Source organism: Capricornis sumatraensis, chromosome 6, assembly GCF_032405125.1.
Source record: "Capricornis sumatraensis isolate serow.1 chromosome 6, serow.2, whole genome shotgun sequence".
Lineage (NCBI taxonomy): Eukaryota > Metazoa > Chordata > Mammalia > Artiodactyla > Bovidae > Capricornis > Capricornis sumatraensis.
Genome location: NC_091074.1, coordinates 85,044,587 through 85,072,500, shown reverse-complemented (window position 1 = coordinate 85,072,500; position 27,914 = coordinate 85,044,587). Strand labels below are relative to the sequence as shown.

Below are 27,914 nucleotides of genomic sequence, written 5' to 3'. Positions count from 1 at the left end.
AGGTGGAGGGGAGTAAGGGAATGGGATGGGGAAGGGTATGGGGAGCTCCCAAACCCCAGTACAGAATAGGAAGCTATTTTTGTAACAAGTTGTTAGAAAGCAGTGGCTCTGCGTTCGACCTCCTTACGTCGAGAGCCCATCAACCAGCTTCCTTATTTCTAAAACAGAAACCATAATAGCATGAGTTTGTTGTAAGGAATAAATGAAATAATGAATGTGAAGCTCTTAGGTCAGAACACTGCAGATATTAAGTGTTTAATAAGTAAATAATAGCCACCATCGTAGGAATCAAGGTGCCAAGGTTCTTTTTTTCCTGCTTGCTTCCCTCCCCATCCAGGCTTGGTTTTTCTCCAGGTAGCCTTTCTTCTGTTCCCACCTTCACTTCACCACTAGCTCCTGCTTCTAAAATCTTGCTCCCAGCATCTCAGATATGAGCTACATTTCTCCAACTGCAAATTGGGGTTAATAATTCTTCCCCACCCATCTTCTCCGGGCTGGAAGCAAACATATGGGAAAGTGTTTTGGAGACAGAGCTGTTGTCTTATGAAGATGACACGCTTGAGGCTCAAGTTTCTGTTGCCAGATGTGGAGGCCCGGCAGAGCTGTGTCCGGGAGGGCTGGGGCGGGGCTGGGTGCCCAGAGCTTTCCAGCCTCCAGGCCTCCTGCACTGGGACCACCATCCTTCCCCTGTCACAAGGAGAGGCCCAGTGAGGGCGGACGGGAACCCAGGGGTGCTGTCTGTAACCACAGTTGTAACCTGGCTCTTGAGCAGTGTACGTGGGGTGGGAGTGTGGAGGGGATTACTTCTCCAGGGGACCCCCCTCCAGGCCTGGCTGTCAGAGCTGCAGGAGGGCAGACCTCGTCCTGCCTGGGCCTGTCTGGGCAGGCTGCTCTTTTGTGCTTTTGCCAAGAGGCCTAGAACACCGCACAGCCTGTGAGGCACAAGTCAGAGCAGTCTTGATACCGAGACAGCTCCCTCTTCTGCGTAAAGGTAGTCTCTTTAAAGGGGGGAGCAGATGGGGGTGTCAAAGGCCAGACAGTAAGAGGCACAGGGGAGCCGCAAAGGGAAGTGTTTAATGAGTGGCCGCTGGTGCGCATGGAAATTGTATTTCACACCCCACTTAGCAGCCTGATGCCCAGTCGGGGGTGGTGCATGTATTTGCAGGTGTGCGTGTATGTGTGTGTGTGTGCAAGTTGCACACATGCTCCTGGAGTGGAGGTGGGAAAGTAGGAATAAAGAGGGCACAGAGAGGGCAGGTGGAAGTGGGATTGAGAGAATGAACGAATGCCCAGGAAGCAGGCGGTAGGGAGGAGACAGAGGCCTGCACCACTGATTCCTTCTCTTTCGCATTCTCTCATCAGGGCAGGTGTGTTTGACCCCAGGGTCTGCTCATATCCTTCCTGCCTCCTACCCCAGTGTAGCAGAGGACACACACACACACACACACACACACACACACATATTCTGCAGAGTGCTGCTGGTTGGGGCTTCCCAGCCAGGCCTGAACAGGGCTACGCTACCCAGATGGGAGGCAGCCTGTGCCGTGGGACCGGAACCCTGTCCCCTTTGGAGACCCTGGCTCCAAAACTTTCCATGGCTCCCTGTTAGCAACAGAACAAAGTCCTTCGGCCCCCAGCCTGGCTTTTGAGATCGAAAACAATCTGTCTGATTTCTCCCAAGACATTTCTCCCTTGAAGAAGGGCCTAAGACTTTGATGTCTCTGACACCTCCTTCACGAGCCCCAGCTCTTTTTCAAGCTCCCGAATATACAACCAACTGCCTGTAGGACGCCTCTTCTGGCTTCTTGTATTAACTTCTGTCCAGAATTCTGTGGCATCCTACAGGTTGTCCCAAACCAGAGTTTCAGGTGCCATCACCAACTTTCCCTTCCCCCATAGCCAGCCAGTCACTTCCTTCTCTTGATTTTACTCCTCAACAGCTCTCAACCCTATTTTCTCATTTTCATTTTCATCTCCAATGCCCCTGTTGTGGCTCAGTCTTAAGGTCTCTCACGCTGCAGCTGGAAGATATCTCCAGGATACTGCATGACTGTGGGATTTCTTTGTCCCCAAATCCTCTGATGGTTGGACAGTGATTTTCAAATTATGCTGGGAGGAGCTCTTGGAGCCTTGGGAAAGTTGCTCAGGGGATGTGGGGAGTGATGACAGGGGACCCTCAAGCAATCAGGACCCTGATCTTATCAGAGCAGCCCCACTCTCATCTTTCTAATACATTGAGCTTCTGTACTTCACTAACACTAGGCTTCCCAGGTGGCATTAGTGGTAAAGAACTCGCCTGACAATGCAGGAGACGTATGGGATGTGGGTTCGATTCCTGGGTCAGGGAGATCCCCTGGAGGGGGAAATGGCAACCCACTCTAGTATTCTTGCATGGAGAATCCCATGAACAGAGGGGCATGGCAGGCTTTACAGTCCATGGGGTTACGAAGAGTTGGACACGACTGAAGCAACTTAGCACGCATGCACTAACACTTCATTTGAGACCACTGACATGTAGAATCCAAGCTTCCTCCTTGCTGGAGAAGCACACTCCGGACTGGGCACTTAGGTCTTCTCAGGTCCCGCTGCTCCTCCCTGTCCCGCATACTGTGCTCCCTGTGTTGCGTCATTTCCCAGCAGGCCCCTCTGCTTGTGCCCGTGTCTTTCTGGTGCATGTGACCCCTCTGCAGCCTTCTTCATCAGTGCATGCTTCCTCATGCTTCACAGTTCTGCTCAGGTGCTTCTTCCTTTAGGGAGACTTCCTTGGCCTTCCAGTCCCTGCTTCTCATCCCCCAGCACTTTGGACAATCCTCAGCCCTCCTTGGCAATTAGCACATGTCCTATCTGCTCAACCTTGGCTGCTGTGTGTCCCCGCCAGGAACTCCGGAGACCAAATCCTTGAGCATCATCAGCCTCCAGAGGAGAGAACAGGAAGGAGCTGCTGAATGAATGGATGAACGAAGAGACGAATGAGGAAGCAGGGAGGGAATGAGAGCAAGCAAAGGAAGAGAACAGGAAGTCGTTAAAGGAGACAGAGACAGGCAGGCCCCTCCCACGTCACAAGCCCTGATTCCAGCCAAGAACTCAGAGTCTTCGGTTTTGCAAAGGCAGCAGCCCTGTTCTCCTGAAAGGACTGTGGGAGAACAGAAGGGCACCCTATCCAGTCTCCCTGGCACCCATCCAGGCAAGGGGGAACGGTCTCTTGCGAGCCCCACTTCTCTCTCCAACTTGCTATTTGATTCTGAGAACAGAGCAGAGAGGGAGAAGGCTGGTTGGCCTTGGCCTCTCGCCCTCTCCTGGGCTTGAGGAGAGTCAGGCCACCCTGAGATGCTCTGCGCTTGGCCCTGGGCTGTGTGTTTGAGCTGGCAAAGCAAGGGCAGGTCTGATGCTGGTTTAGTTTGATCAAAGCAAGTCTTTTCTCTCAATAGACTTAAATGTCTCTGCAGACATCCCCCCCGTGTCTGGAGCCCCGTGTGCCTGGACGTGATGACTCGGGAGGTAGGCTTTCCAGAGGAGAGAACCCCTGAAGCTGCAATTCTGACTCTGGCCTTGGTTGAGGGGAGGGTATTTCGTGGGAGGAGGTGCCTCCTTCCTGTGCCCCAGATCCGGGTAAAGGATGAAGCTGAGAGGTCCCCACTTCCCCTGTGCCTGGGCAACCCTCCTTCTGCTCAGGCCTGTCTGGGGGTCAAAAGCCAGGGCCTGGGCATCCATGTGACTCAGGAAGTTCAGGGCCAGACAGGCAGGGGTGGCAGAGGACAATGAGAAGACAGACCCCAGCACTGTCTGAGCCCCCCAGAGGCCTTGGGCAACTTGAGACAGAAATGTGTGCTTAGATTCTCCCAGGCCAGACCACGAGGTAAGGGTGCCCAGGCTCAGAAGAAGGGACATCTTTGGAACACAGTGAGGAAGGGCTGTGAAGCCAGAGCTAAGAGGCTCTGAGAACAAAACTGTGAAACCCACTCCCAGCACAGTAACGTGGGAGACGCAAAGTCAGGGTGAAATCCAGCCCCAGCAACTACAATGGTCCCATTCCATGCCTATCTGGAGAAGCTGGGTACTCACAGGCCCCATCTGCCAGGTCTTACAGCCCCACCTGGAAGGCAGAGAACCAGCAGCACCTACCCCTCTCTGGGAGACCCCTCAAATCTAGCCCAGAGGGCAGAACAGAGTCCCTGTGGGCAGTTGAGGAAGACCATAGACCCCTGGCTTCCTGGGTAGCTCAGACGGTAAAGAATCTGCTCGCAATGCAGGAGAATTGGGTTTGATCCCTGAGTCGGGAAGATTCCCTGGAGAAGGGCATGGCCATTGCCTGGAGAATCCCATGAACAGAGCAGCCTGGCGGGCTATAGTCCATGGGGGTCACAAAGAATCGGACATAACTGAGCGACTAAAACTTTCACTTTTTGTAGATCCCTGGAGCCCTTAACATATTCAGCGGAGGCCCATCAGGCCCGGAGCCATCCAGCCACCGAATCTGAGTCATTGAGCAGCACTCCTGAGATCCGAGGTCCTTAGCAGATGGATGGGCAGGAGACCACCACCCTTACAGCAGACCCTCTTGCCTCCTGATACTCGTCTCTGCCCTTCTTACGCCTAGCTCCTTGGCCTCTAAGCCGGTAGCTGTCGTCCCCAACTCCTGGTCTGCGGCCCTCCTCCTCCCCAAGGTCCCTTCCTCCCGTGGCTCCCACGCCCACCCACTGCCTCCCACTCGGTTCAGAGGCTGACCTGCCACACAGGGTCCGTGTGCTTGCCAGACTTGGCTGAGCTGCGGAAGGAGGGCTGGGAGTGGGGCTTCTTAAGGTTGTAAATGGCTACGTTGCCATCATAGTGGCCCACCACCACCAGGTAGGGGTGGTCCACGTGCATGTCCAGGCACATGATGCCGCTCTCACTGCTGAAGATGTATTCAGGGAAGCTGGGGTTCTTCATGCTGTATACGAGCAGCATGCCACGGCTCTGCTTCATGAAGTCATCTGTCCCGGGGAAGAGGCGGTGGTGGTTGGAGGGTCCAAGTCCCAGCCCCTCCCCTACAGGGCTGACAAGCCCTGCCCCTCTCTGTCTCCCACAGAGAGTATGGGGAGGTTGGGGGGTCCTCTCTGGTCTTCATCTTCTCCGTCTGCAAAACGGAACCATGATACTTGGCCCACCCCCTCCTTGGGGTTCAGCAATGGGTGCAACAGACCAGGTGACCAGGTGTACTTGAGGGATGGACAGTCATTCTCCTTAGTCTCCCTAGGGGTACAGGAAAGGGGGTTGCCAGCTCAAAGAGTTGTTACGTGAAGGATGTGGGTGGGCTTGGGACGGAGCAGTATCCCTAGATGCCCAGCCCATCTGTTGTGCTTAGGTGCTGGGATAGTGGCTGTGTACCCCTCATCCCCAGCCAAGGACAGGGGTTCCGTCTGGACTAACATGGAATTGTCTGTGTGGTCCCACACTAGCCACCTGTGGGCATCTTCCCATACCCTCCAGCCCCATAGCCCCTAGTTGCAGCCGAGCCCTAGTTCTAAAGTGAAATTGTCAGTTGCTCAGTCTCTGACTCTGTGTGACACTATGGACTGTAGCCTTTAGCCCTACCAGGCTCCTCTGTCCATAGGATTCTCCAGGCAAGAATACTGGAATGGGTTGCCATGCCCTCTTCCAGGGGATCTTCCTGACTGAGGTCTCCTGCATTGCAGGCGGATTCTTTACCGTTTGAGCTACGCAGGAAGCCCAGCTCTACGCTTGCTCCCAGATTTGAGGAGTCCCAGGTCAGCCAGCGGGGCTTCGGTAGGCCACCATGTTATCTGTCCCTCTGGCCTGGGCACAGTGTTTGGTGGTCGACAGCGGGCCGCTCAGCAGACGTCCTTCTCCCTGCCCACCCCTGGCGAGGGGGTGATGCCAGTCTTTCATTCTCTGCTCACCCGGCGCCCATCGTGATCATGCAGTCACTGAACAGAACACAGCCCCTGCCCTCAGTTCTGGCTCTCCTGCCACTAGCCCAGGACCCTTCCCAAGCTCAGAGGAGCCAGAGCTGGCGAGGCGGATGTCTAGAACAACCCCCTGCCCCCCTCTTGGGGACTCTATGCTAAGGCAGCCTTTTAGCTGACACAAGGGCTCTCCCCTGGGCCCCCAGGGCTAGCTCCTCTGACCCCCGCAACTGCAGATCAGGCCCTCCCGACAAAACGGCCAGTCCTGAGGTGTGGAGCCCGTGGGTGAGAAAGAAAGGGAGGCAGTCCCAGCTTGGTAAGTTTTGCTGAGTCATTCTGTCTTATTCCTAAGGCTGCCCCTTTTTTGGGGGAGCGAGTGACTGGGCTGGGCTCCCCGGGCTCTGGGCATGAGCTAACTACCACCGTCCCAGGTACCCTCGGCCCAGGCTTGCTGCAGACAGAGCTGACGGTTCCTGGGAGCCAGAGTGGCCTGCAGTGAGCAAGCTGGCACGCCCACCAGCGCAGCTGCCTGCAGGGAAGCCCATTTTCCCTTGCTGTGGCTACTTGTCAACAGAACCCCTCCCCAGTCATGGGCACAGGTGGCCCTATGTAAGGAGTGGCTGCCCCTGGAGTGGAAGGTACCAGGGACCAGCCTGAACCACAGGGAGGCACACTGTGGTTCAGAAAGGAAAAGGCTTCTGCTCTGGGGAAAGTGAGGAGGCCAGGCTGGTCACCCTGCGCCTGGCATGTTGCCGAGCCAGCAGGGGACTGGCCTCGAGGTAGGCATGGCAGCTGGCAGTACCTCACCTCACAGGGTCCAGGGTAAGCCCCGAGAGCTGACTGTTCAATTCGGGGAGAGTTCTACAGCTGGCTGAGGGGAGTGTCTTTCCCAATCAGACCATGAAGGGAACTGAACTAGGCAGTGGAACAGTCCCTCGTAGCTCCTTTTGTTCATTACCCAAATCCTGACTGGGGCCTCCCTCTGGGCTGAGCCTGGCAGGGACAGACACAGCCCTCTGGAGACATGGGCCTGCCTTCGGCGGCTCCTGGTGTGGTGACAGGGAGCCAGACCCCTGAGGCTGAATGGGCAAGCCCTTGCCAGGTAGTCAGACTCTGAACTGCCATGCCAGAGGAGAGCTGTCGATGCCCTGTACACCTTGTGGCCTGGATGCCAAGCAAGACTGATGGGAGGAGTGGGCAGGCAGGAGGGTGAATGGAAAGGTGGGCAGTTGGGTGACAGATGCTCAGGCTAAGGATTTGGATGCTCTCCTTGCTGCCCCAAGGGTCAAAGGCGGGCATGATCCCCACACTGGCTCTCACTATGCCCCAGGGATCTGGTCCCTTGAGGGACAGCAGCGATGACGTGCTTTTTCTAGACACACTTCCAGCAGCCCCTGCCCTGCCACAAATGTGCACAGAACCTTCACGACCAGTGGGACCAGGAAAGGAGGGTTGGAAACCCTAGGTTGGCTCAGTAACTCTGCAGTGTGAACATCTCTGACCTGCTCCCAGAACCACCAGGTGCTGAACTATGGCCCCCAGACTATATAGGTGGATAAACTGAAGCCCTGGTGGCTCAGAGAGTAAAGAAGAATCTGCCTACAATGCAGGAGACCTGGGTTTCATCCCTGGGTCAGGAAGATCCCCTGGGAATGGCTTCCCACTCCAGTATTCTTGCCTGGGAAATCCCATGGACAGAGGAGCCTGGCAGGCTACAGTCCATGGGGTTGCAGAGTCAGACACGACTGAGCGACTAACACTTTCACTTCAAACTGAGGCCCAGGGGGTAGAAACGATGTGCCCAAGTACATTAGGCCCATCACTTGATGCTTGTCACACCCAATATCCTGTTTAGTTACCCTGCTCATGGTAACAGCACGAATCCAAATTTTACATGAAGGTAGAGAAAGGAGAGCAAGGGGGCACTGGACTTTTGGGAGCAATGGGGGTGTCTGGCAAAGCAAATAATCCCTCCAGAATCTGGACAAGGAGATGTGTAAAGGCCAGGGCAGCCAGTTTTGATGAGAGGAAAGTTCTGGCAGAGAGAAGCATGGATTTCATAAGACAGGGACACAGAGAGCAAGCAACCGGCCACACTTAGATCCTGCCAGCGCTCTCAGGCCACACACATCCTGACAGTAAGCCTCCCGTTCTTAACCTGGCTCAAGTGGTCTCTGTTACTTTCAACCAAACAAGCCGTCCTGACATAAAGATCACAGCTTCTAATCATGGTTAGACCATGTGTTTCCTGAATTCCAGTTCAGGGCTTTGTCTGCCAAACCACACCAGGAAAACAGAAAAACTCTCATTCAGCTAGGGCTTCCTCTCCATCTTATTCTATCATGTTCTTGTCCCTGACTCTGGACCCCTATGAACCCTCACTATTCTATCCTATAAGTGTACCCAGGGTGATGTCAGGGCCCCAACTTGCAACAGTGCTACAGGAGAGCATCATCCTGTCTTCCAAAAGTCCTAACGTGACATCACCACTCAGACCACCAGTGGTCTCCATGTGACATCATCGCTGAGGCTACCAGCAGTCCTGGTGACATCACTGCCCAGCCTGCCATCATTCCCAGTATGATGCCACCGACCAGGTCACCAGAAGTCCCAGTAAGACATTGACATCAAGGTCACTCCCAGTGCCTCAGTTCCCAGTGAATGGTAGAATCCCATCACGTTCAAGGCTCACAGAGCCCTGGGCTCTGGGGTATTTGATCCTGAATCCCACAAACTACCTGGCTCCCCAGTGCAGGACTGGAAGGTCCAGCGACACAGATAGAAGCCCCCAATTCCACACTCCATTATATAAAGAGGCAGGAGCCCTGACGTCTGCGGCCAGTGAAGGAATTTCAGGTTCCTCTGGGCCATGGGATTTCAGTGAATCTATGTTGGCCGGGTGGCAGGGAAAGAGGAACAGAGGAAGGGGGAAAGGGAGAGAGCGAGGAAGGGAGAAGGGAGAGGTGATAAACCATCTGGCCTGCGACTCCAAGACAGGGGGAGAGGGAGGGCCACTGGTCTGGCCTTAGCTTCACTTTGTAATTTTGCCTTCTCCAAGAAGCCTTCTAGACCATTTGGCTTCTCCACTATGAGTGACCATCTACCCCCTGGAATTCCTCTACCCATACTCTATTATTACAGGTGTATTACTATTACGAGCAGATTTTTCCTTAGCCTGCCACCAAAGGATGGAGCATGGCCTGGCATGGCCCAGAAGACTTCCTGTCTCAGAGGGAGAGCTGCCTCCTGCTAACCCTGCTTTGCTGGATAATCTCTACCGCCTCTCTGACTCTGGCCTTCAATGATTCAGGAGATTTGGGCGAGGAGAGTCAACTCCCTAATAGAGCGTGATCTGGCCATTCTCAGAAAGCCATTGTCTCAGGGGAAGGATGGCTTCATTCCACAATCGACTGAAGCTCTCACTCCCCTCAGCACCCTCTCCTGGGGCCCAGGCAGCGCCACTACTCCACCCCTGCCCAGAGCTCTAGATGGTAGGGGGCCGCTCTGGAGAGTCCTGGCGGTCAGGAGAAGCCTGGGATTCTGCTCAGGATTTGGGGAGTGCAGAGCAGGCAGAGGGCATGTTGGGGCATCCGGCTTAAGCCAGGCCAGTGGTCAGAGAGAAGTAGGTGCCAAGCTGCAGAGACAAGGGTGCCAAGCCAGCGACAGCCAGCAGGCCTCCTCCTCTCTTCCTGCAGCTCCCTGACGAATCCGGCCCAGGGCTTGAGCCCAAGGCAGCAGCTGTTTGATGATTCCCTTATTAAGTCATGTAAGAGGCTCTCAGAGGGGCTGTGGTGGGCAGAATAATGCCCTTCCCCCATGTCCGTGTCCTAATCCCCAGAGCCCATAAATATGTTACTTTGCACAGCAAAAGGGATTTTGTAGATGTGATTAAGTTAAGGCCTTGAGATGGGGAGATTATCCTGGATTATCTGGGTAGAGCCAGTGTAATCACAGGGGTCCTTATAAGGGAAGGAGGGAGGCAGGCAGGTCAGAGCACTGACACCAGAAGCCGACGTCAGAATGAGGCGCTTGCTAGCTGGAAAGAGGCCACAAGCCATGGAATACAGGCAGCCTTGAAGCTAAGAGAGACAAGGAAATGGATGGCCCTCCAAACCTCCAAAAGGAACAAAGCCCTGCTGACACCTGATTTTTGCTCAGCAAAACCCATTTTAGACGCTGACCTCCAGAACTGTAAGACAACAGATTCGTGCTGTTTTGAGCTGTTATGTTCAAATCAGTCAATCCTGAAGGAATTAACCCTGAATAGTCATTGGAAGGCCACTGAATGGCCTTCTATGGAAGGCCAATACTTTGGTCACCTGATGCAAAGAGCTGACTCATAGGAACAGACTCTGATGCAGGGAAGGATTGATGACAGAAGGAGAAGGAGACGACAGATGATGAGATGGTTGGATGGCATCACTGGCTCAATGGACATGAGTTTGAGCAAACTCTGGGAGATAGTGAGGACAGGGAAGCCTGGTGTGCTGCAGTCCACGGGGTCACAAAGAGTTGGGCATGACGTAGCGACTGAACAACAACAAAGCCCTTATGTTCGCAGTAATTTGTTACTGCAGATATAGGAAACTAACTAGGTCACGGGGAAGTGTGACCCAAACTCTACTTTCAGGAATCAGAGGGAGAGGTCACTCAACATGGTTGTTCTCTTGCTCCCTGCACATCCCTCAGTCAACCAGCCCCTGCTTCACCTCCACCTGCTCACATGACTTTCCAATCCTCTTAATCACAGGGCTTACTCAACAGCTACCTAAGTGCTTGCCCCCACCCAGCTGCTGGTTTCCCTGGCGACTGAGGAGCCAACCTGATGTCAATTCCCCTATAAATGGTAGGCTCCTCCTCCCCCAGCAGTGAAGGTTTTTGCCATGTCCTGTCTGCGGCCTGACACATGTGGTAGGGACCTTTTGCTTCTGACTTACAACACTCCCTATCCAGTTACGTTTAAGTTGTGGGTTTCTCGATCACTTTCTCCTTCTCTGGTCTCACAGTGGGGCGATGTGGGGCTAGCAGGTCTGTGGTGGGGGGCAGCCCAACAGGCCATAAATGATACATTTGCTAGGGTAATTTGGAAGCAGTCCCCCTAGAAATCAGGGGGATGGAAGCTAATGACCCCCAGCTCTCCTGATGACAATAAGGAAACCCTCCTTCAGTTTCCCACATCCCAGCCCTGCCTTCTTGGACTCCAGGCACAGACTGTCCCTTGGGTTAGGATTTTCAGTCTCCAAAGGCAGGGGACGAGCCCAGGGCTGCCCCCAAGAAGGGGCATCAGTGTTACAGGGTTTCAAACTGCCAGTGTGACCCTGAGACTGTGGTGCCAGGCTGGATCCAGCCTTCCAGCATCTGGGCTTTTCCTAGAGCTCTCACCCAATTAGGAGTTGGGACATTTAAATAGTGTGGGAAATAAGAGCAAGGCCTTGGAGACAGAATACATCAAGCGGGACATTTAATTTGATTTAGGGAAAATGAGGCAAACATTTGAGAACCTAAATAACTAACCAGTAATTAAACTAACAACAGGAATGCCCTTGCACTACAACCCGGCGAGCACAGTGGCCTTTATGGACTGTATTTACAAAGAGACCTGACAACATAATTAGTCCTGTAAATTTTACACAGCCTGCAGCTGAGGAGTGATGGATTTTGTGTGTGGAGGATGAACGGGGAGAAATGAGGTGGATGAATTTCCATTTTCAGTAAATGAAATTAACACTGCTTAATTAGTGAAGCTGACAAATAAATGACCAGGGAAGATTTAAATCCCTTACAAGTGGATCCCTGGCCTGGGCAGGCTGAGGGACCGGCCAGGAGGCGGTGGGACAGAGTGGGAATGGGTGTAATACTGGGGCTCAGGGCCTGACTTTGGCCACTTTTGAGGGTGCTGTCCCTCCGAGGCTGGGCTGAAGGTCAGCGGGCTCATCCACCCTTCTAAGACATGACCCGCTGGAAGGTTTCCTCCCTGTCTCCTGTGTGAGAGCCAGTCAGGACACACACACGGTCTGATCCACCATCCCTGCCTGACAGATCACAAGGAGTCCCCATTTCCCTGCTGTGAATGGCCTAATGAGCTGGGAAGCACCCACTCAGCGCAGCAGGCCAACACAACTGCACCCCAGCTTTGCCCCATGGGCCATCTCTTCCTAGACTACCTTCCTCTGCCCTCCAGTGTTCCTCCATCTGCTCTCACCTGCTGACAGCCTTTCTCCACTCAGCTGAGACACGAAGCCTGGCCCCAGGGGGAGCCCCAGTCTCAGCCCTCTATGCAGCCTGACATGCCCACCACCTGGTACCCAGCAGCCACGAGGGAAGGCAGGTGTGACTGCTCTGTGCTGTTGCAGGCAATTGCACAAGCTCTCTTCCCCACCTGCTTGCTCCCAGCCTGGCTCCAGCCAACTGGCCTTGTGCCCAAATGCGGGCTCGGCCCCAGTCCTTCCTAGGTACCTGCCTTCCCCTGCCCGAGTCTTATTTGATCAGGTTAGAGAGTCAACATTGGGGTATCCCAGGCAAAAAGAGTCCTGGGCTGAACTCATCAGGGTCAAGCCCAACAACAAACTCTCACTTCAGAGTTTGTTCACATGAGGCAAAGCCTGATGATGGGAGGCAGGCATCTGGGAATTTCCAAAGATAGGGTAATTGAGGTTGGTGAGCAGCTGCTCCTCACAGCAACCCATGCGGGCATTAAGGTGCCTTTTTCCCGGCCTTGGCTTTGCTCACTTTCTTCCAAGGGGACACCCGGGTATTTGCAGCATGGGGCTCCCTGGGGCAACCTCAGGAGTGAGTGCAGGAGCCCTTAGAGTCCCAGCCCAGCCTGGCTCTGCTTAGGCCTCCGCAGGGTGGTACTGAGATGTGCAAGGCTGTGAGGAATAGATGCCCAGGGGAAAGCTGGTCAACAGCTCCCGTGCCAGTGAGAATAATACTACCGCCTCTACTGGGCCCAGCTGTCTAAGAGAAGAGGTGGGTCCTCGTCTGACTCCTCCCTGTCCCCAACAAGCCCCTCTCTCTGCAGCCCTGCCGGAAAGCTAGGAAACAGACAGACAGACAAATCAGCAACATTTGTCCTTTCTGTGCAGATGGTTCCTACAGCTCAAGGGGCACATTTGCTGCTTTTCTTCCACGTGTGTCTCATAACATGACGGAGGGTACCAGGTGTCAGCCTCTCCAGGTCACCAGAGGAAAAACCAAGGCTCAGAGCAGCTTTCAGCTCCAGGTCACATCACTGGGAAGTGACCCTCCAGCCAGAAGGTCTGCAGCTGATAGTAGTGCTACCCAGACATGTGGGTGTGGCCGACAAAGGACAAAGAGACGCTTCTAGGGCGCACACCGGCTCAAAAGAGCCCACTGGGCCCATTGGAATTGGGGCCATCAATTCCTGGTGGGGGTGTCACTCTGGGCCACTGCCTCTGGCTAACACTGCCCCAAGGACAACCTCTATATGACCCCAGCCAGCTGACACTCCACTCTGGCCCTCGGTGAAAGGAGGAGACGGGAGAGCTGAAGCAGTTTCTCCTCCCACCTGCTGGGGAGCCTCCGCACTCTCCCCACCTCAGTCCTGGGCAAAGAGCCTGGGCTGAGAGCAGCCCCAGAGAGGGGTCCACACCCACTCCTAGGAGGCCCGCTCAGCACCCGGCCCACGTCCAGGCCCAGTAGCTGCAGCAGGGGGAGGAATGTGCTAGCTCCCTGCCAGAGGGGGTGGGTGCCTCCTGCTTGGCAGCAGCCCACCCTCGGGAGTGGGGACACAAAGCGGGCATTTAGGGCATCCTCGGAGGCGGCCCAGACCATGAGACTGGGAGCAGCTCCAAGGGTTTCCTCCCTGAGAGGAATGACAAACACCCACTCCTCTTGGCCCTCGCCTTCCTCCCCTACCCCAGGCAAAGAATGGGCTGGGCTGGCAGGCGGTCTGAGGGGCAGAGACCAGGAGCTTGTACGCCTGCCAGCCAGCAGCAGCTTGGAGAATGGGAAGGTTTTTCTGTTTGCAGAAGCTCATTCTCTCAGCCAGAAAGCGTGCTGTCAGCCGGGGGAGCTGCGGCTTGCACGAAGTCTGGGGCCCTCTCCTGTTAGGAAGGGGGAATGTCCAGGCCAGAGGGGAGGCAGGGGCTTCTGCAGGGCCCAGGAAACACGAAGGAAAGCCACACAGTTCCCACAGTGCTGCCTCCCACTGAGGGGTGAGGGAAGCTGCCGGGGAGAGAACATCCCATAAGGCAGTGGTCTCCGATGGGTCAGGGGCCAGTGATGAACATCAAACCCTTGTCCTCCACCTGCTCCAGGGGCTGCTCTGGAAACTCTCTTCCTGCAGATCCCACCATCCAGGCCCTCCCAGGTCTGGCCCAGTCCACCTTCTCATGCTTCTCAAGCCCACTTCTCCAGCTTCACTCCGCGCTGGTGGTTCAGAGCCTGCCCTCTCTCTTTGGGATGCCTTCCCTCCCAACTGTCTCTGCCTCCAGTTTCCTGCCTGCAGTTCCTCCCTGTAGTGGTGGTGTCCCTGCCCTTCTCAAATCCCTTCAGTGGTTTCCCTTTGAGAGAAGGTCTAAGCTTCTTGGGACGGCTTACCAAGCCCTTTGGGGCTGCCCCGCCCCCTCTACAGCCTCATTTCCTCCCATATCTCTCCTGCCTCCCGGCCTTTGCTGCTGCCTCAGATGGAAGTCCTCTGCCCCTCTTTCTTCACCATAATAACTCCTTCGAGGCTCATTTTGGCATATTCCTTCACGCAGCACTAATTGCCAGTGTGACGGTGGGGCTTCTCCCCTAGACTGTGAGCAGTGTGACTAGACCTTAGTCATCTCTGTATCTTTCACACCTGGCAAAGAGTTCTGCACTGAGTAGGTACTTAGTGTTTGTTGGTTGAGTAAGCAGATGAACAAATAGCCGGATGACTTACAGGAGCCATGTCCCACTGCAAACAGATCGTTGTACTTTGGATTCCTGCAGAAGAAATAAGAACCCATCAGCCTAGGAAATGGACATGGTTTGCCCATGGATACAAGCCCTCCCATGTACACTGGTGCCTTAACTTCACTGCAGACAGACACTGTTGACCTTAGAGACCTAGGGTGGCTCCATAAGAATCCCAGTCTCACTTTTTCCCATAATGCTATGTGTCACCTTCAAGGTGGTTGAGCTTGGGTAGGAGCTGCTTGCTTGTGGCTTGGTACCCAGCAGGTGCTCAGGCACTCCAGGTTTTCTGCAATGCTTCTACTCACCAGCAGAGGGCGGTGACGGCCAGGCGCTTCGCTTTGTCATTTTGGAACTTCCAGAGAGGCAGCAGGGTACCCTCCTGGTCCCGATACTCGTCAGCCGCATCCTCATAGTACTTAAAATCTTAAATACACACAAACTGAGTCAGCCCTGGACTACCGTTTTCTGTCTGTACCTCTTTGGCCAAAACAATTAACCTCTTTGTGTGTCCGAGTGGGAATCATAAGAATACCTACCTCAAGGGACTACTGTGAGGATTCATTGCTAATACATGTAAAGTACTTAGAAAAATACCTGGCACAGAGTAAGCTCTCTGTAATGTTGTTGTTACTGTTATCGTTGTTTTTGGAGGTAAATGACACTAAAGTGGCTATGTCCCTGAGGATAAAATTCCAGGTTTCCCCATCTTCATATTCACTGCCAAGCCCACCACAGGGAAGCCCCTGGCTCCCGCATGGGTGCTCTGAACTCAGATTCATCTCCTGCCCTAAACTCTCTCTACCTCTCATTTCCTTTAACTTAGGCAGAAGCCGCACCCATCTTTCTACTTGTCTATACCAGAAATTTTGGTAATCCTTCACTGACCTCTTTTCATCATTCCTCATATTTTCCTTCTGATTATCTTTTTAATCCACTCACTTCTCTCCAGCTCCATAGCCACAGTCTAGGTTCAGTCCCCAACAGCCACCACCCAGACCACGACACCACCCCCCCAGCTGGTCTCCCTACCTCCAGACTTTCCTCCTCCCGTCCACATTCCGCAGAGCCATGAGAGAGAGAACAAATAAACCAGCTCCCCACTGCCCTGAAAAACCCCTTGGTGGCTCCCCTGGCACAGGCGCTTCCTGATTGAACCAAGGCTCCAAGCCACTACCATGTCACCTCCAGCCAGCTGTTCGTGTACTCTCTACATCTAAGTGTCGAAAATGCTCTGCTCCTCCTGGAAACTCCCACTCTCTCTAGATCCAGATCAAGCTCCTCCTCCTCTACGAGGCCTTCACTTTGTTGCTGAGCAGACAGAGTTCACCTCCTCCTCCGCCCCACCCCTGCCTCTGGTCTGCTGAAACACGGGCCACACAGCGCTGCCTCTCGGTGTCCTTTGGCCTGTCTCCCCCAGCCCACAGCTCTCCGGGAACAGGAAGCACAGCGCCTAGCACAGGGCCGGCCACAGAGCAGGCCCCCGGTGATTGTTCAAAGAAGGCAACAAAATATATCAACAAAAGGGAAATCGTTCTCAGTCTTCTTTCCAACCAAGGGTGCCCCAGTATAAAATGATCCTCTCACCCACCATGGTCAAGGATAGGCCCAGGTACAGCCCCAGCCTCTCTCCCAATGTCCCACACTTTGATGTTTGGGGACTTACATCAAATCCTCAAAAATGGCTCAGAACAAAAAAAGATTAGAGTGGTCAGAGGCGTGAGCCTTGATCACATCAGAAATCCCTGAGCTTGGGCTGTCTTTGAAAAGACTTCATTTCGGAGAGATTAATTGGTAACACTTCTGTTTTCACTTCTCCTTCACAAATACACTTTCCCAGAGGGAAAAGTGTATGCAATTTTAAAAAAAATCAAAGTTCAATGCATTTTTATGTGTCTGTGTTCTTATAAATGAAAAAGGTTTACCAAGGCCAATTTCTCCATGGATATTAATCATGTTTGCAGCCCTTCAGTGGGCTGCTTGCAGAGACTGGGTTTCAGGAAGCCAAGCTGTGTGAGTGACAAATTCATTCACAGCTGCCGTGTACTTCTGACAGCTCTGAAAAGCACTCAAGGTCGTTTTCCAGCCTGAATGATAACAAGGGGGCTTGTTTAGGCGGCTGGTCTTGGCAGCCCTGGTTTCTCTGTCCCATGGGTGAGCAATGAGCATCAAGTCACGGAGAAGAGCCCTGGGCTGTCAGCAGAGGAGATCAGCCAGCAGTGGGGAACTGCCAACTCCAGGGAGGCAGCCGCTCCAAATAAATGCACAACCTCTCAGGGAAATACAAGCCACTTGGGAATGTGCTGTTCATGCCATGGGAAGGATTCCGTTTCCCTGGCTCTATCAAAGACACCAGAATTTCCCAGGCCCCCAGGATTTAAGCATTTCTGAATCAATCTCTTGCTTCACCACATCACTAATTAATCACTCGCATAGACCTATTGAGTGTTTATTTGAAATGTCTCTTCCAGATCAGTGACTCTGTGGTCTTGTGCTGAAGTGCTTAGGCTCTGGATCCGGGGGACCTGTCTTCAAGTCCCGACTGTGTCCCTGACACCTCAGGCTAGCTGCGGTTTGGAACAAGTGGCAACCTTTCAGCCTGAATGTCTCATCCATAAAATGGAGGTCATAGTGGTATTCACCTGACAGGGTGGCTGTCAGGATGAAATAAAATAATACGTGTAAATGGCACAGCACAACACCTGGTACAGAGGCCGTTCCCAGGGAGGGCTGGTGCTTGTTTTTCACTATTATAACTGCTCCTTTTTCTCCATTGCTGAAGATGCATTCTGAGTAAGGTGCAGGGAGGCCCACTCGACCCACAGCGGAACCTCATCCTCGCCTCTGCCCCATCTTCTGCCTCGTCATACCCTCCCCCTCCTCAGCCCTGCTGTCCTCAGGCTCTGTTCCTACACAGAGGAAGCTTTGAACTCTGCAGAGAAAGCTCGGATTCCCTGCGCGATATTCAAGGCCCTTTCTTAACTGGCTCCAACCATCTCTCCAGCCTGCACTCTCCCCACTTTCCAAGAGAGCCCCTGTCAGGGACAATGAGCCTGCTGTCCCTTGTCTCCAGAGTCCTTTCCATTCATTTTCACTACTGAGTGAGTCACTGCTCGTGCCGTCCCCTGCCGGAACATCTGCCCTCCGCTAATCTCCCACTCAGATGCCACTTATCCCTTGGCATCCAGCTCAGCCCTCCCTGAAGCCTTCCATGACCATGGCTGCGCCTCACTTCCTCTTCCTCCGTTCTCGAGGAGACCAGAGCAGTCTGTGTCTGCAGTCTAGCACTTAGACTGTCCCTAAACTGGGCAGAGCAGAGAACAGGACACGGAACTAGGAGGCTTAAGACCCAGGCTTGGGTGCCCTTGGCCTTGGCTTCCTCATGTGTGAAGAAGGGATAAAATCTCTGCTCCACTGCCTCCCACGACTGCGGGGAAGATGACATTAAATAACTAGCATGCAGGTGTCTTTATGCACCGTTGTCAGGTCACATCACGACACCCATTTTTTCTTATGCCGTGGTTTCTGTTTGAACTGTGTAAGTCTTATTTCCCTAGTGACGTCCAGAGGAGGGAGGGGTTATTTTTCTCCTCTTGCCCCTGTAGGACCCAGCATGGGACACTCAAATACTCACTTTGTATGAGCGATTTTTAATAAAGTAATAATAGCAGTTGCTGGCACTTTAAATCTTACCCTGAGCAACATCATCATATGTGTTTTGGTTGACCATCCGCTCCACAATTTTAGCTGCTTGGGTCACTTTGGTGATGTCATCACTCTGTGGAGATACAGGGGCCACCAGTCCTCATAAGCCACCATTCTGGCAGGTCTCTCCCTGAGCTACAGCCCTGACTTGCAATTGGTTTAGCAAAGCCTCTCTGACCCCACCCACCCCAGATAGCTCTGTAAAGGTTTTCCTCACCACCCTCTTCCAGGATGCCCAGCTCACAAGTGGCACAAGGAGTCTGCACTGCCATTGTTGGCCCCTAGGTAGAGCTTGCCTCCTGTTCTTTCATCCTGAGTTTATTCTGGAGATGGCTCATCTCTAAGCACAAGACAGGGCTCTGAGGAGAGCCCAGAAGGGGTACTGGAGGGGAGAGCAGATAGGGCCGGGAGGAGGCTTCTCTGGTGGGGACAGAGGTTTCAGCAGCCTGAGCAAAAACAAGGACTCCCATTAAAGGTCCCAGAAATCTTGTGGTCCAACTTATTCAGTCAAAAGTTGAGGAGTATGTAAAATAGATAGCCAGTGGAAATTTGCTGTATGATCCAGGGAATTCGAACTGGGGCTCTGTAACAATCTAGAGCGGTAGGAAAGGGTGGGAAGTGGGTGGAAAGTTCAAGAGGGAGGGGGCATATATACACCTTTGGCTAATTCATGTTGATGTATGGCAGAAATCAATATTGTAAAGCAATTATCCTTCAATTAAAAACAAATTTAAAAAAAAGTTGAGGGGAAGGTCCAGGGAAGGGAAAGAGACATGCCTTTACTATAGGGAGTATGAGACAGAACTGGCTTCTAACTCAAGGCCCTGCCCATGGCCAAAGGCAAAGCAGGAAGCTTCATATCAGGGAAAATGACTCGATCTGAACAAAAAACAAATTCAGTATCATGTGAAACTCCATACGTCCTCAATGGAACATCACTACAGCAGGTTGAAAGAGGAGCGAAGAGTTTGGGGCTGGCAAGACAGGTCCAACATGTCTAGGGCAGGTGGCAGGAATGAACCAGTGGAGTGGACAGCCCTCCAAGGGGGCCCCAAAGGGCCACAGCTCTCTGGGACCTGCTTTCCCAGGGTTGTGCAGAGGTTAACAGAATGGGTTCTGGGGACACACAGGTCTGCATTCCCATCCCCTCCCACAGATTAGAAGCCCAATGGCAACCTTAGGTATGTGAAGGTCTCCATGATTTAGAGTACTCCCGCTACAGCAGGGATGGATGATGCTTTCTGCAACATAGGGTCATTGTAGGACCCTAATACAGGTAGGACGTGTAATAATCAGCGTGGTGTTATTCACCCAGTGCCCAATGGTAACAGTGATGGTGGTGTCAGAGGGAACATGCAGCCTGGTGTAGTGGGGACTGACAAAGTCACACTTGGGGGCTGCCCTTTCAGACTCTTTCATCAGTTTTCAAAACTGCCTCCAGAAAACTTACCAAGGACATTCATTGGAGTCTTATAATCATAAGCCTCAGAGCTCACCTGGAACCAGCTACTCCCCCTACCCCCTGACCCAAAGCAAGAATCTGTCTCCCTCAGCAGCTTCCTGGCAAGTGTTTCTCCCCATGCCAGGTGATATTTTGTGTGGTCAGACAGCCTCTTAACTGAAACCTACTTCCCTGAGTCTTATCCCCACGGTCCTAACTCTGTCCTCCAGCCACAGAAAGGTGTGTGTGTCGGGGGACAGCTCTTCTGATGTGGGAGGACAGGGCCTCATTCCTCAAGTCAGTACTCCCTCAGGTGGCCCCGCCCAGCTCCATCAGCCTTGGTGGCCTCTTAACAGTCAACACCTAGGATCAAGCAAGGACTATCTTGGAGGCTGTGCATACATCATCTTGGGTTCTCAAGACAAGCTTGCAAATCAGGTACCATTAGGCTGTTTCCTTGGGCTTCCCTGGTGGCTTAGTTGGTAAAGAATCCACCTGCCAATGTAGGAGACACAGGTTTGATCCCTGAGTCAAGAAGATGCCCTGGAGAAGGAAATCACAACCCTCTCCAGTACTCTTGCCTGAAAAATTCCATGGACAGAGGAGCCTGGTGGGCTACAATCCATGGAGTTGCAAAGAGTCAGACATGACTTAGCAACTAAACCACCACCACAGATGAGAGAACAAGTTTTTAAAATTTTCAGCTCGGTGACAAAGTCAGGATGTAAACTCAAAGGGTTCCAATACCAGCACAGTCATGATCACCAAGTACTTGCTCTGATTACATGAAACTCAACTGGACAGCTCCTATTAAGTCAGGGCCTGGAACCCTCAAACCTCCCCTAAAATGTAACTTTATCCTGGGCATGGAATTGAGTGGAAGTGGGCATACTTCAGAGAAAGGGAGAGTGTGCTCTGGTTTCGATTCCAGGGTGGAGCAGAACTACTTCCCTGAGAGCTGGTGGGAGCTCTCCAAGGTGCTGAACGTGACTTTAGCTTTCTGTGGTCCTTGTCCTTCCTGCCCCATTGCAGGTCAGACTCATCCTGATCTCCATATTAGGACCCTGGCTCCTGACCCAGCTCTCTCTCTATTGAAGGGACACACATGGCCCCTCAGTATCTCCCTGTGGTGACCATCCCTGCAGTGACTTTTCACTGTAACTTCCATGATGAACCCCAACCTACGCTGGCTACTTCCACAGCGAGCTCCCAACCATGACCTCTACTATGACTCCTGCATAGCTCTTCATTGCAAATCCAGCCCAGGGTGGCCACTCATTGGCCTGGACTCTCCGGTACCTGTGATTAGCTCTGATTTGCCTCCTGGACCTGAAGAATTGAGTGCAAGTAAACCCAAGGACTGAAGCCCAAAAAGCAAATCTCCCTCCCAAACCTCATGAGCTTTTGCCCAAGGAGGTGGAGCCTTATCCTCACAGGCCACTCTGCCCTGGGAAGCCTCCCCAGCTCTCCCAAGGTGCATATCAAGCTTTTAATAACATCCATGTCTCCCGCTGTTCCCTAGCCCAACAATTCTGAATTCCTGCCAGCCTCCAGACCTATAAGAAATTGTGAGGGGTGGGGGAGGGGGAGGAATGTGTGGAATGCCAGAGGCAGTTATAGCTCTCCTCACACTTTCCTACAAGGAAAGGGCTGTTCATAAGTATCACTAGCATGCCCCCTGCCCTTAAGTGCCTGTGAAGTCCTACCAGACAGCCAGGCTTCTTTCTACCCAGGAGCCAAGAGCCCACTCAGTCATTCTCTATGACAGAGCCATGGGAGCCCTCACCAAACCTGGGACTCCATAGATGTCATCTTCCTCATGGCCATTTTCCCCATCTTTTTAGCCACTGGGGTCTTTGTCTTCTCCTTCTCTTTAGTCTTTTCTTGCTTCTCGAGCTCTTCCATGTAGGCATCATAGATCTCCCACTAGGCAAAGACAAGGTGAGAAGGATCATCTCAGGGCAAAATCTTCACCTGGCCAGCTCCTCTTCAGCCTTTACGGCTTGAGGAGTTGATCCTAAACCCAGTCACATGCTTTCATAGCATCCTCTACTTGGCCCACTGCTATTATGCATTCAGTGACACTCACTGCTAATGGTCAGCTCTAGGACAGGAATGAAGGGACTCTCAGGGCACCCCTGAAAGCTGGGCTTCCCACCCTGCAACCCAGGGGCTCGGTTATCAGCTGGAGATCAGTATCGTTCCAGCCTACCACTTTCGCCAGGCAGAACAAATGGGCAGTGATCAGCTAGATCACCTTTTTCTTAGTGATTTATGAGACTCTGAACTAGGAAATTTAAAAGATGACCCCCTACTATAGAGATGGGATAAACATATTGGCTCAGGCCTGTTGTCTACAGCCCTGATCATACTTTCTCAGCATAAAGAGATAAACAAAAGTAAGGGAATTCCTGCTAACTGGATCTGACAGCAAGAGAAGCCCAAGGATAGTAGCAGAGGAAGCCACATGGATCAGGGGCTGGGCAAATGCCCCAGGTAGCTCTGTGTGCTCCCCAGAGCTGAGTAGTCACTGCCACCTGCAGGCCAGAGAGGCACATCCTCTCTTTAGTAATTCCCCCAGGGGCCGGTCCTGCACACGGCACTGTACTTTCGTTATCTCACTCAGAGCCCTCCAGCAACCCTGTGAAGCTGTTTGTCATCCTCATTTGATAAATAAAGAAACTGAGGCATGAAGAGTGACATGGTTTGCCTAGGATCTTACAGTGTGAACAGCAGAGTTGGGGACTGAGCTCAGGTTATCTAGCACCATATCCTGCCCAAATCAGTGTGGTTATCTCATGGGACTTGAGGGGCAAGGAGGGTCTGCAGGAACATTGAAGGCTGCTGGAAGGGCAGGGTCAGAGTGCTAACACTGCAGAGTCAGCTGTGAGGTGCCACAGACTGCAGAGACTCCTGGGAAATGTACATTTTCCCCAGTCTTGGAGGAACTTCTAGAAACCATACCTGTGTCCCCATTGGACAGTCTTATCCTGGGCTGTTTCTGAGCCCTCTGAGTAGAGACCTACTGTCTCATGTGCCTGGAGTTCAGAGATTGGACAAGGAGCCAGGAAGTAGGTGGATGAGGAGAGCAGACTTCCAGAGGAATCTATGACCACACCAGTCTCCCTTGTTGTTGAGGGAGCAAAACAAGGATATCGGATGGGGGTGGGGTGGGGAGTGATGGCTTTTAGACTGGCCCAGGGCCTCACCTGGTTGGCTGTGGCTGAAAAGTTTGTCCTAGGAGGAGGCTCCATCTGACATTCTCGGTCCTAGAGAACAATGACAACAGGTGACCCACAGAAAGCCTCTTTCCCCAGTGGTATAGCCACATGAGAAGCATTTTGCTTTGACTGAGGGAGGGGTGGGACACAGCACTGGGAAAGTAAAGAGTGGCCTGGGCAAAGGGCAAACTGATGCAGTGAAAGCCTAGATTTTTCATGCAAGCCTCCTTCAGAAGAAGCGTAAACTAGAAAGGAGAGCCACTGAAGCCCAACTGTGACAGTTTCAACCAAGAAGAACTCCAAGTAGGGGATGGACAGATCTACAAGAAGTCGGGCCTTGGCTAGCCTCCGGATGCTCCAGTCAACCTCTGGCAAGCCATTGGGCCAAGCTTCCTCCCCTCAAGATGATTTCTCCCATATGCTGGGGTCTCTAGCTTCACCAGGCGAGTGCACCTCCCTGCCCCCCACCCCTCATCATGTCTCATCCAGATTATTCAGTGTCAGCACAGGGACTACAGAGGGTGGTTCAGTTCAGTTCAGTCGCTCAGTCGTGTCTGACTCTTTGCGACCCCATGAATACAGACAGAAAGTAGAATGGGAGTAGCCCAGAGGACAGGGGTTGGGGGAAGGTAGATTGTTGAGGACTTAGTCTTTAACAGTACAGTTTCAGTTTGGGAAAATGAAAAGGTTCTAGAAATAGATGGTGGTGAAGGTTGAATAACAAGGTGAATATACTTAATGCCAATAAACTTGTCTACTACAGAGGGTGGTTAGGAGCTGCCAAAAACCCACCCTGCAAATATTTTCTCCCATCCAATAGGTTGTCTTTTCATTTCATCAGTGGTTTTCTTTGCTGTCCAAAAACTTTTAAGTTTACCTAGGTCCCATTTGTTTCTTTTTGCTTTTATTTCCTTTGTAAATATCTGCCCTCCTCCCAGATTGACTTGTGTAGAACACTGCCTTACATATGTGAGTCTATCACCTGAAACCCTGACAGGTGCCTTCAGCCCGTACTCAGGTTCATCTGCCCCCGAGGCTGTAGTTTACCCATCCATTTCCCCTCCCCCCTCCCCCCACTTGCTCTGGTCATAGCCGTGCTGTGGTCCACAGAGTGTGTGCCCTTAGTCGGGTTTGTGCTTTGTCCTCATGTCTCATTAAATGGTGTTTTTCCCCCATAGCAGTAAGTTGAATTGGTGTATCACTATGCAGTTATAGGAGAAGGCAATGGAAACCCACTCCAGCACTCTTGCCTGGAAAATCCCATGGACGGAGGAGCCTGGTAGGCTGCAGCCCATGGGGTCGCACAGAGTTGGACACGACTGAAGCAACTTAGCAGCAGTAGCAGCAGGTTCCTCCATATTTATGAGCCAGGGAAATACCAGCCAGTGTATCAAAGAGACCATCAGCTTCAGTCAAACTGGCTCCTAGTCTTATCTCCCCGGCACACTCTCATCTCCTCTACCTTCCCCAAACTCTGACCTCAGCCTTGAGGCCCAATTCAGGTTTCAGTCTCTTGATAGAGGAATCCAGCTTCCTTGTTACTCCCTCTGAACTCCTGCCTGGATGACTCATAGGGACATGAACACATGCTCCCAGCTCTCCTTGGAGAGCGAAACGGTTCCATCTGCCCTGTCACCTGCCAGGCTGAGGGCTGCAGGGGTTGGGGTCAGGCCTGCTTCTTCTCCACTATGGACAGTGTGGAGCTTCAAGGCAAAGGGGCTGGGTGGAGGGTTGCTTTACCCGGAGAGGGTTATTGAAGGTCTGTGAGGCCCTCTCACTGAAGTTGAACTTGTTGGTGAGCTTTCGCTCCTTGGGCTGCTTAGGAGTCATTAATTCTTCTTCAGCCACTTTCTCAGATGCCTGAGAGGAAAAGACAAGGCCCATAGGACCAGGACTGAGCTGTGAGAAGAAGGTGGTGTGGGGTGGGGAGTGGGGAGAAGTTGTGTCTGGGGGTAGGATGGGAGTGTGAGGGAAGGATGATGCCAGAGGTCTTGGCACCTGTGGCCTCTTCACTTCTCACCTTCAGTCCCCACCCCCCGAGTGTCCTTAAAGCCTCCAGACAAAGCTGGAGCCGTAAGGGGTGGGCAAGTGCATGCTCAGTCGTGTCTGACTCTTTGTGATCCCATGGACTGAAGCCTGCCAGGCTCCTCTGTCCATGGGATTTTCCAGGCAAGAATACTGGAGTAGGTTGCCATTTCCTCCTCCAGGGAAGGGGTGGGATGGATAGCAATATTATACTGAACCTCAACTATAGGCACATCTGTTTGACTCCCAGCTTCAGCTTCCTTGGGCTCTTCTTCTTCTTCCAGGATTTCTGTTTCTGAAATCACCACCTTGGTGGACTCCTGAGAACCTTGGTGGGATATTACTGTTGAGCCCAAAGTCCCACACACTCCCCTATCCCTTGGCAGGGCAAGGCCTTCTTGGTTTCTGTCTTTCAGACACCTGCCCCAGGGTTCTCCCAGACCTCCACAGGAGAGCCAGCTGTTAGAAAGGAAGAGGCTCTGCAGTGTTCTGGCTTAGCCACCTCCTCCCTACAGTGACCAGAGAAAGGGGACCGGGCTCTGGGCTGCAGCCTCAGGTTGACCCAGGGGCTTACCGGCTGCTAACTCATCACGGTAGTGCTGCCGCCGCCCTTCATCCGAGTCTTTGGGGATCAGGTTCCCGACCTGGGTGAAGTGAACTGCCAGCTGGTCCACAAAGCCAATGAGCTTGTATGTGCCTTCCTGGGAAGAAAGGGGCTGTATCAGACCAGGGGTCCCCAAAGGGCTGGCATCAAAATACAGTCTGCCTTCACTCGAAAGGCCTGAGATGGTCCACCTGTTAACAGAATTATCACTTACTAAATCCTCAGTTAACCTGAAGTTTTCACTGCATTCCAGTTTCAAGAAGAGAAAACAAATGAAGTTGTGGTTGTTTTTAAGTTCTCGTTAAGACTTTTTTTGCTTTCCTTTAAAAATTTTATTACAGTATAGCTGTGGTATTGAGTTGGCCAAAAAGTTTGTTTGGATTTTTTCATAACACCTCACAGAAAAATCCCAATAAACTTTTGGCCAACCCAATACAATATTATGTAAGTTCCAGGTGTGCAATATAATGATTCACAATTTTAAAGGTTATATTCCAATTGTTGTTGTTGTCCAATAATAGTTATTGTAAAATATTGGCTATATTCCTGTGTTGCACAGTATATCCTTGTAGCTTATTTTATATTTAGTACCTAATAGTTTGTACCTCTTACACCCCTGCTCCTATGCTACCCCCTCACCTTCCCTCTCCCCACTAGAAACTACTAGGCTTGTTCTCTGTATCTGTGAGTTTGCTTCTTTTTGTTAATTCATTAGTTCATTGTGTTTTTTAGGTTCCACATATAAGTGATATACAGTACTTGTCTTTATCTGAGTTATCTCATTTAGTATAATACCCTCCAAGTCCATCCATGTCGCTGCTAATGGCAAAATTTTATTTTTATGAGTAGTTTTCCATTATATACATATGCACCACATCTTTATCCATTCATCTGTTGATGGACACATAGATTACTTGCATATCTTGGTAATTATAAATAGTGCTGCTATGAACACTGGGGCGCATGTATCTTTCTGAAGTAATGTTTCTGTTTTTCTCAGATATATACCCAGAGTGGAACTGCTGGGTCACATAGTAGTTCTATGTCTAGTTTTTTTCAGAAACCTTTATGTTGTTTTCCATAGTGTCTGCATCAGTTTACATTCCCATCAACAGTGTATGCATCCTCACCAACATTTGTTATTTGTGGTCTTTTGATGATAGCCTTTCTGACAGGTGTGAGGTGATATCTCACTGTGGTTTAGATTTGCATTGCCCTGATGTTGAGTGATGGTGAGTCTCCTTTCATGTGCATGCTGGCCATCTGCATGTCCTCTTTGGAAAGATGTCTAATCAGGTCTTCTGCCCATCAGGTTGTTTGTTTGTTGTTGTTGTTGTTTTTATGTTAAATTATATGCACTGTTTGTATACTTTGGAAGTTAACTCCTTATCAGTCATATCATTTGCAAGTATTTTCTCCCATTTAGTAGGTTGTCTTTTTGTTTTATCAACCGATATCTTTGCTGTGCAAAGGTAACCATTTAATTAGGTAACCGTTTAATTAGGTCCCATTTGTTTCTTTTTGCTTTTATTTCCTTTGCTTTAAGAAACAGATCCAAAACATGTTGCTACAGTTTATGTCAGAGTGCTCTGCCCATGCTTTCCTCTAGGAGTTTTATAGTTTCCAGTCTTACATTTAAGTGTTTAATCCTTTTTACGTTTATTTTTGTATATGGTATTCGAGAATGGTCTAATTTCATTATTTTACATGTGCTGTCAAAGACACATTTTAAAATACATTCTTCCAACTCTGAGTAACTCTGAATTGACCTGTCACTGATTCCTTCATCCATGTCAAGAGGTTCTATCTTGCCTCCCTTACCAGAACTCAGAGAGGTCATACATAATCAACAAACACACCTGACCTGGCCTTTTCTCCACTCTATTTAGTGGATGCCAGGGCTGGATAGATCCTCAGAGACACCATGTCCCCCATCCCTTAAGAGGATCACAAAAATGTAGAAAAGATTGGGCTGACACCATGTCCCCCATCCCTTAAGAGGATCACAAAAATGTAGAAAAGATTGGGGCTTGCTTGGCACCTGTCAAGTCACATGGCAAACGAGAAACGTGGCTACTATTAAAGCACAGGCAACCTTGTTCATTCAT

General features: G+C 51.7%; 1 protein-coding gene across 1 annotated transcript in view; it reads right to left on the bottom strand.

Annotated features, from left to right (window-relative positions):
- Nucleotides 1-27,914, bottom strand: part of DNAI1 (dynein axonemal intermediate chain 1) — a 67,706-nt gene that overhangs the window by 11,018 nt on the left and 28,774 nt on the right. The window contains exons 5-13 of the mRNA XM_068973630.1: nucleotides 25,777-25,903; nucleotides 25,421-25,530; nucleotides 24,918-25,037; nucleotides 23,166-23,225; nucleotides 21,748-21,882; nucleotides 18,504-18,588; nucleotides 15,119-15,236; nucleotides 14,797-14,840; nucleotides 4,726-4,973 (exon numbers count right to left, since the gene is read on the bottom strand). Of these exons, the coding sequence (XP_068829731.1) occupies nucleotides 4,726-4,973; nucleotides 14,797-14,840; nucleotides 15,119-15,236; nucleotides 18,504-18,588; nucleotides 21,748-21,882; nucleotides 23,166-23,225; nucleotides 24,918-25,037; nucleotides 25,421-25,530; nucleotides 25,777-25,903 (1,047 nt within the window). The remainder of the gene's footprint in view (nucleotides 1-4,725; nucleotides 4,974-14,796; nucleotides 14,841-15,118; nucleotides 15,237-18,503; nucleotides 18,589-21,747; nucleotides 21,883-23,165; nucleotides 23,226-24,917; nucleotides 25,038-25,420; nucleotides 25,531-25,776; nucleotides 25,904-27,914) is intronic.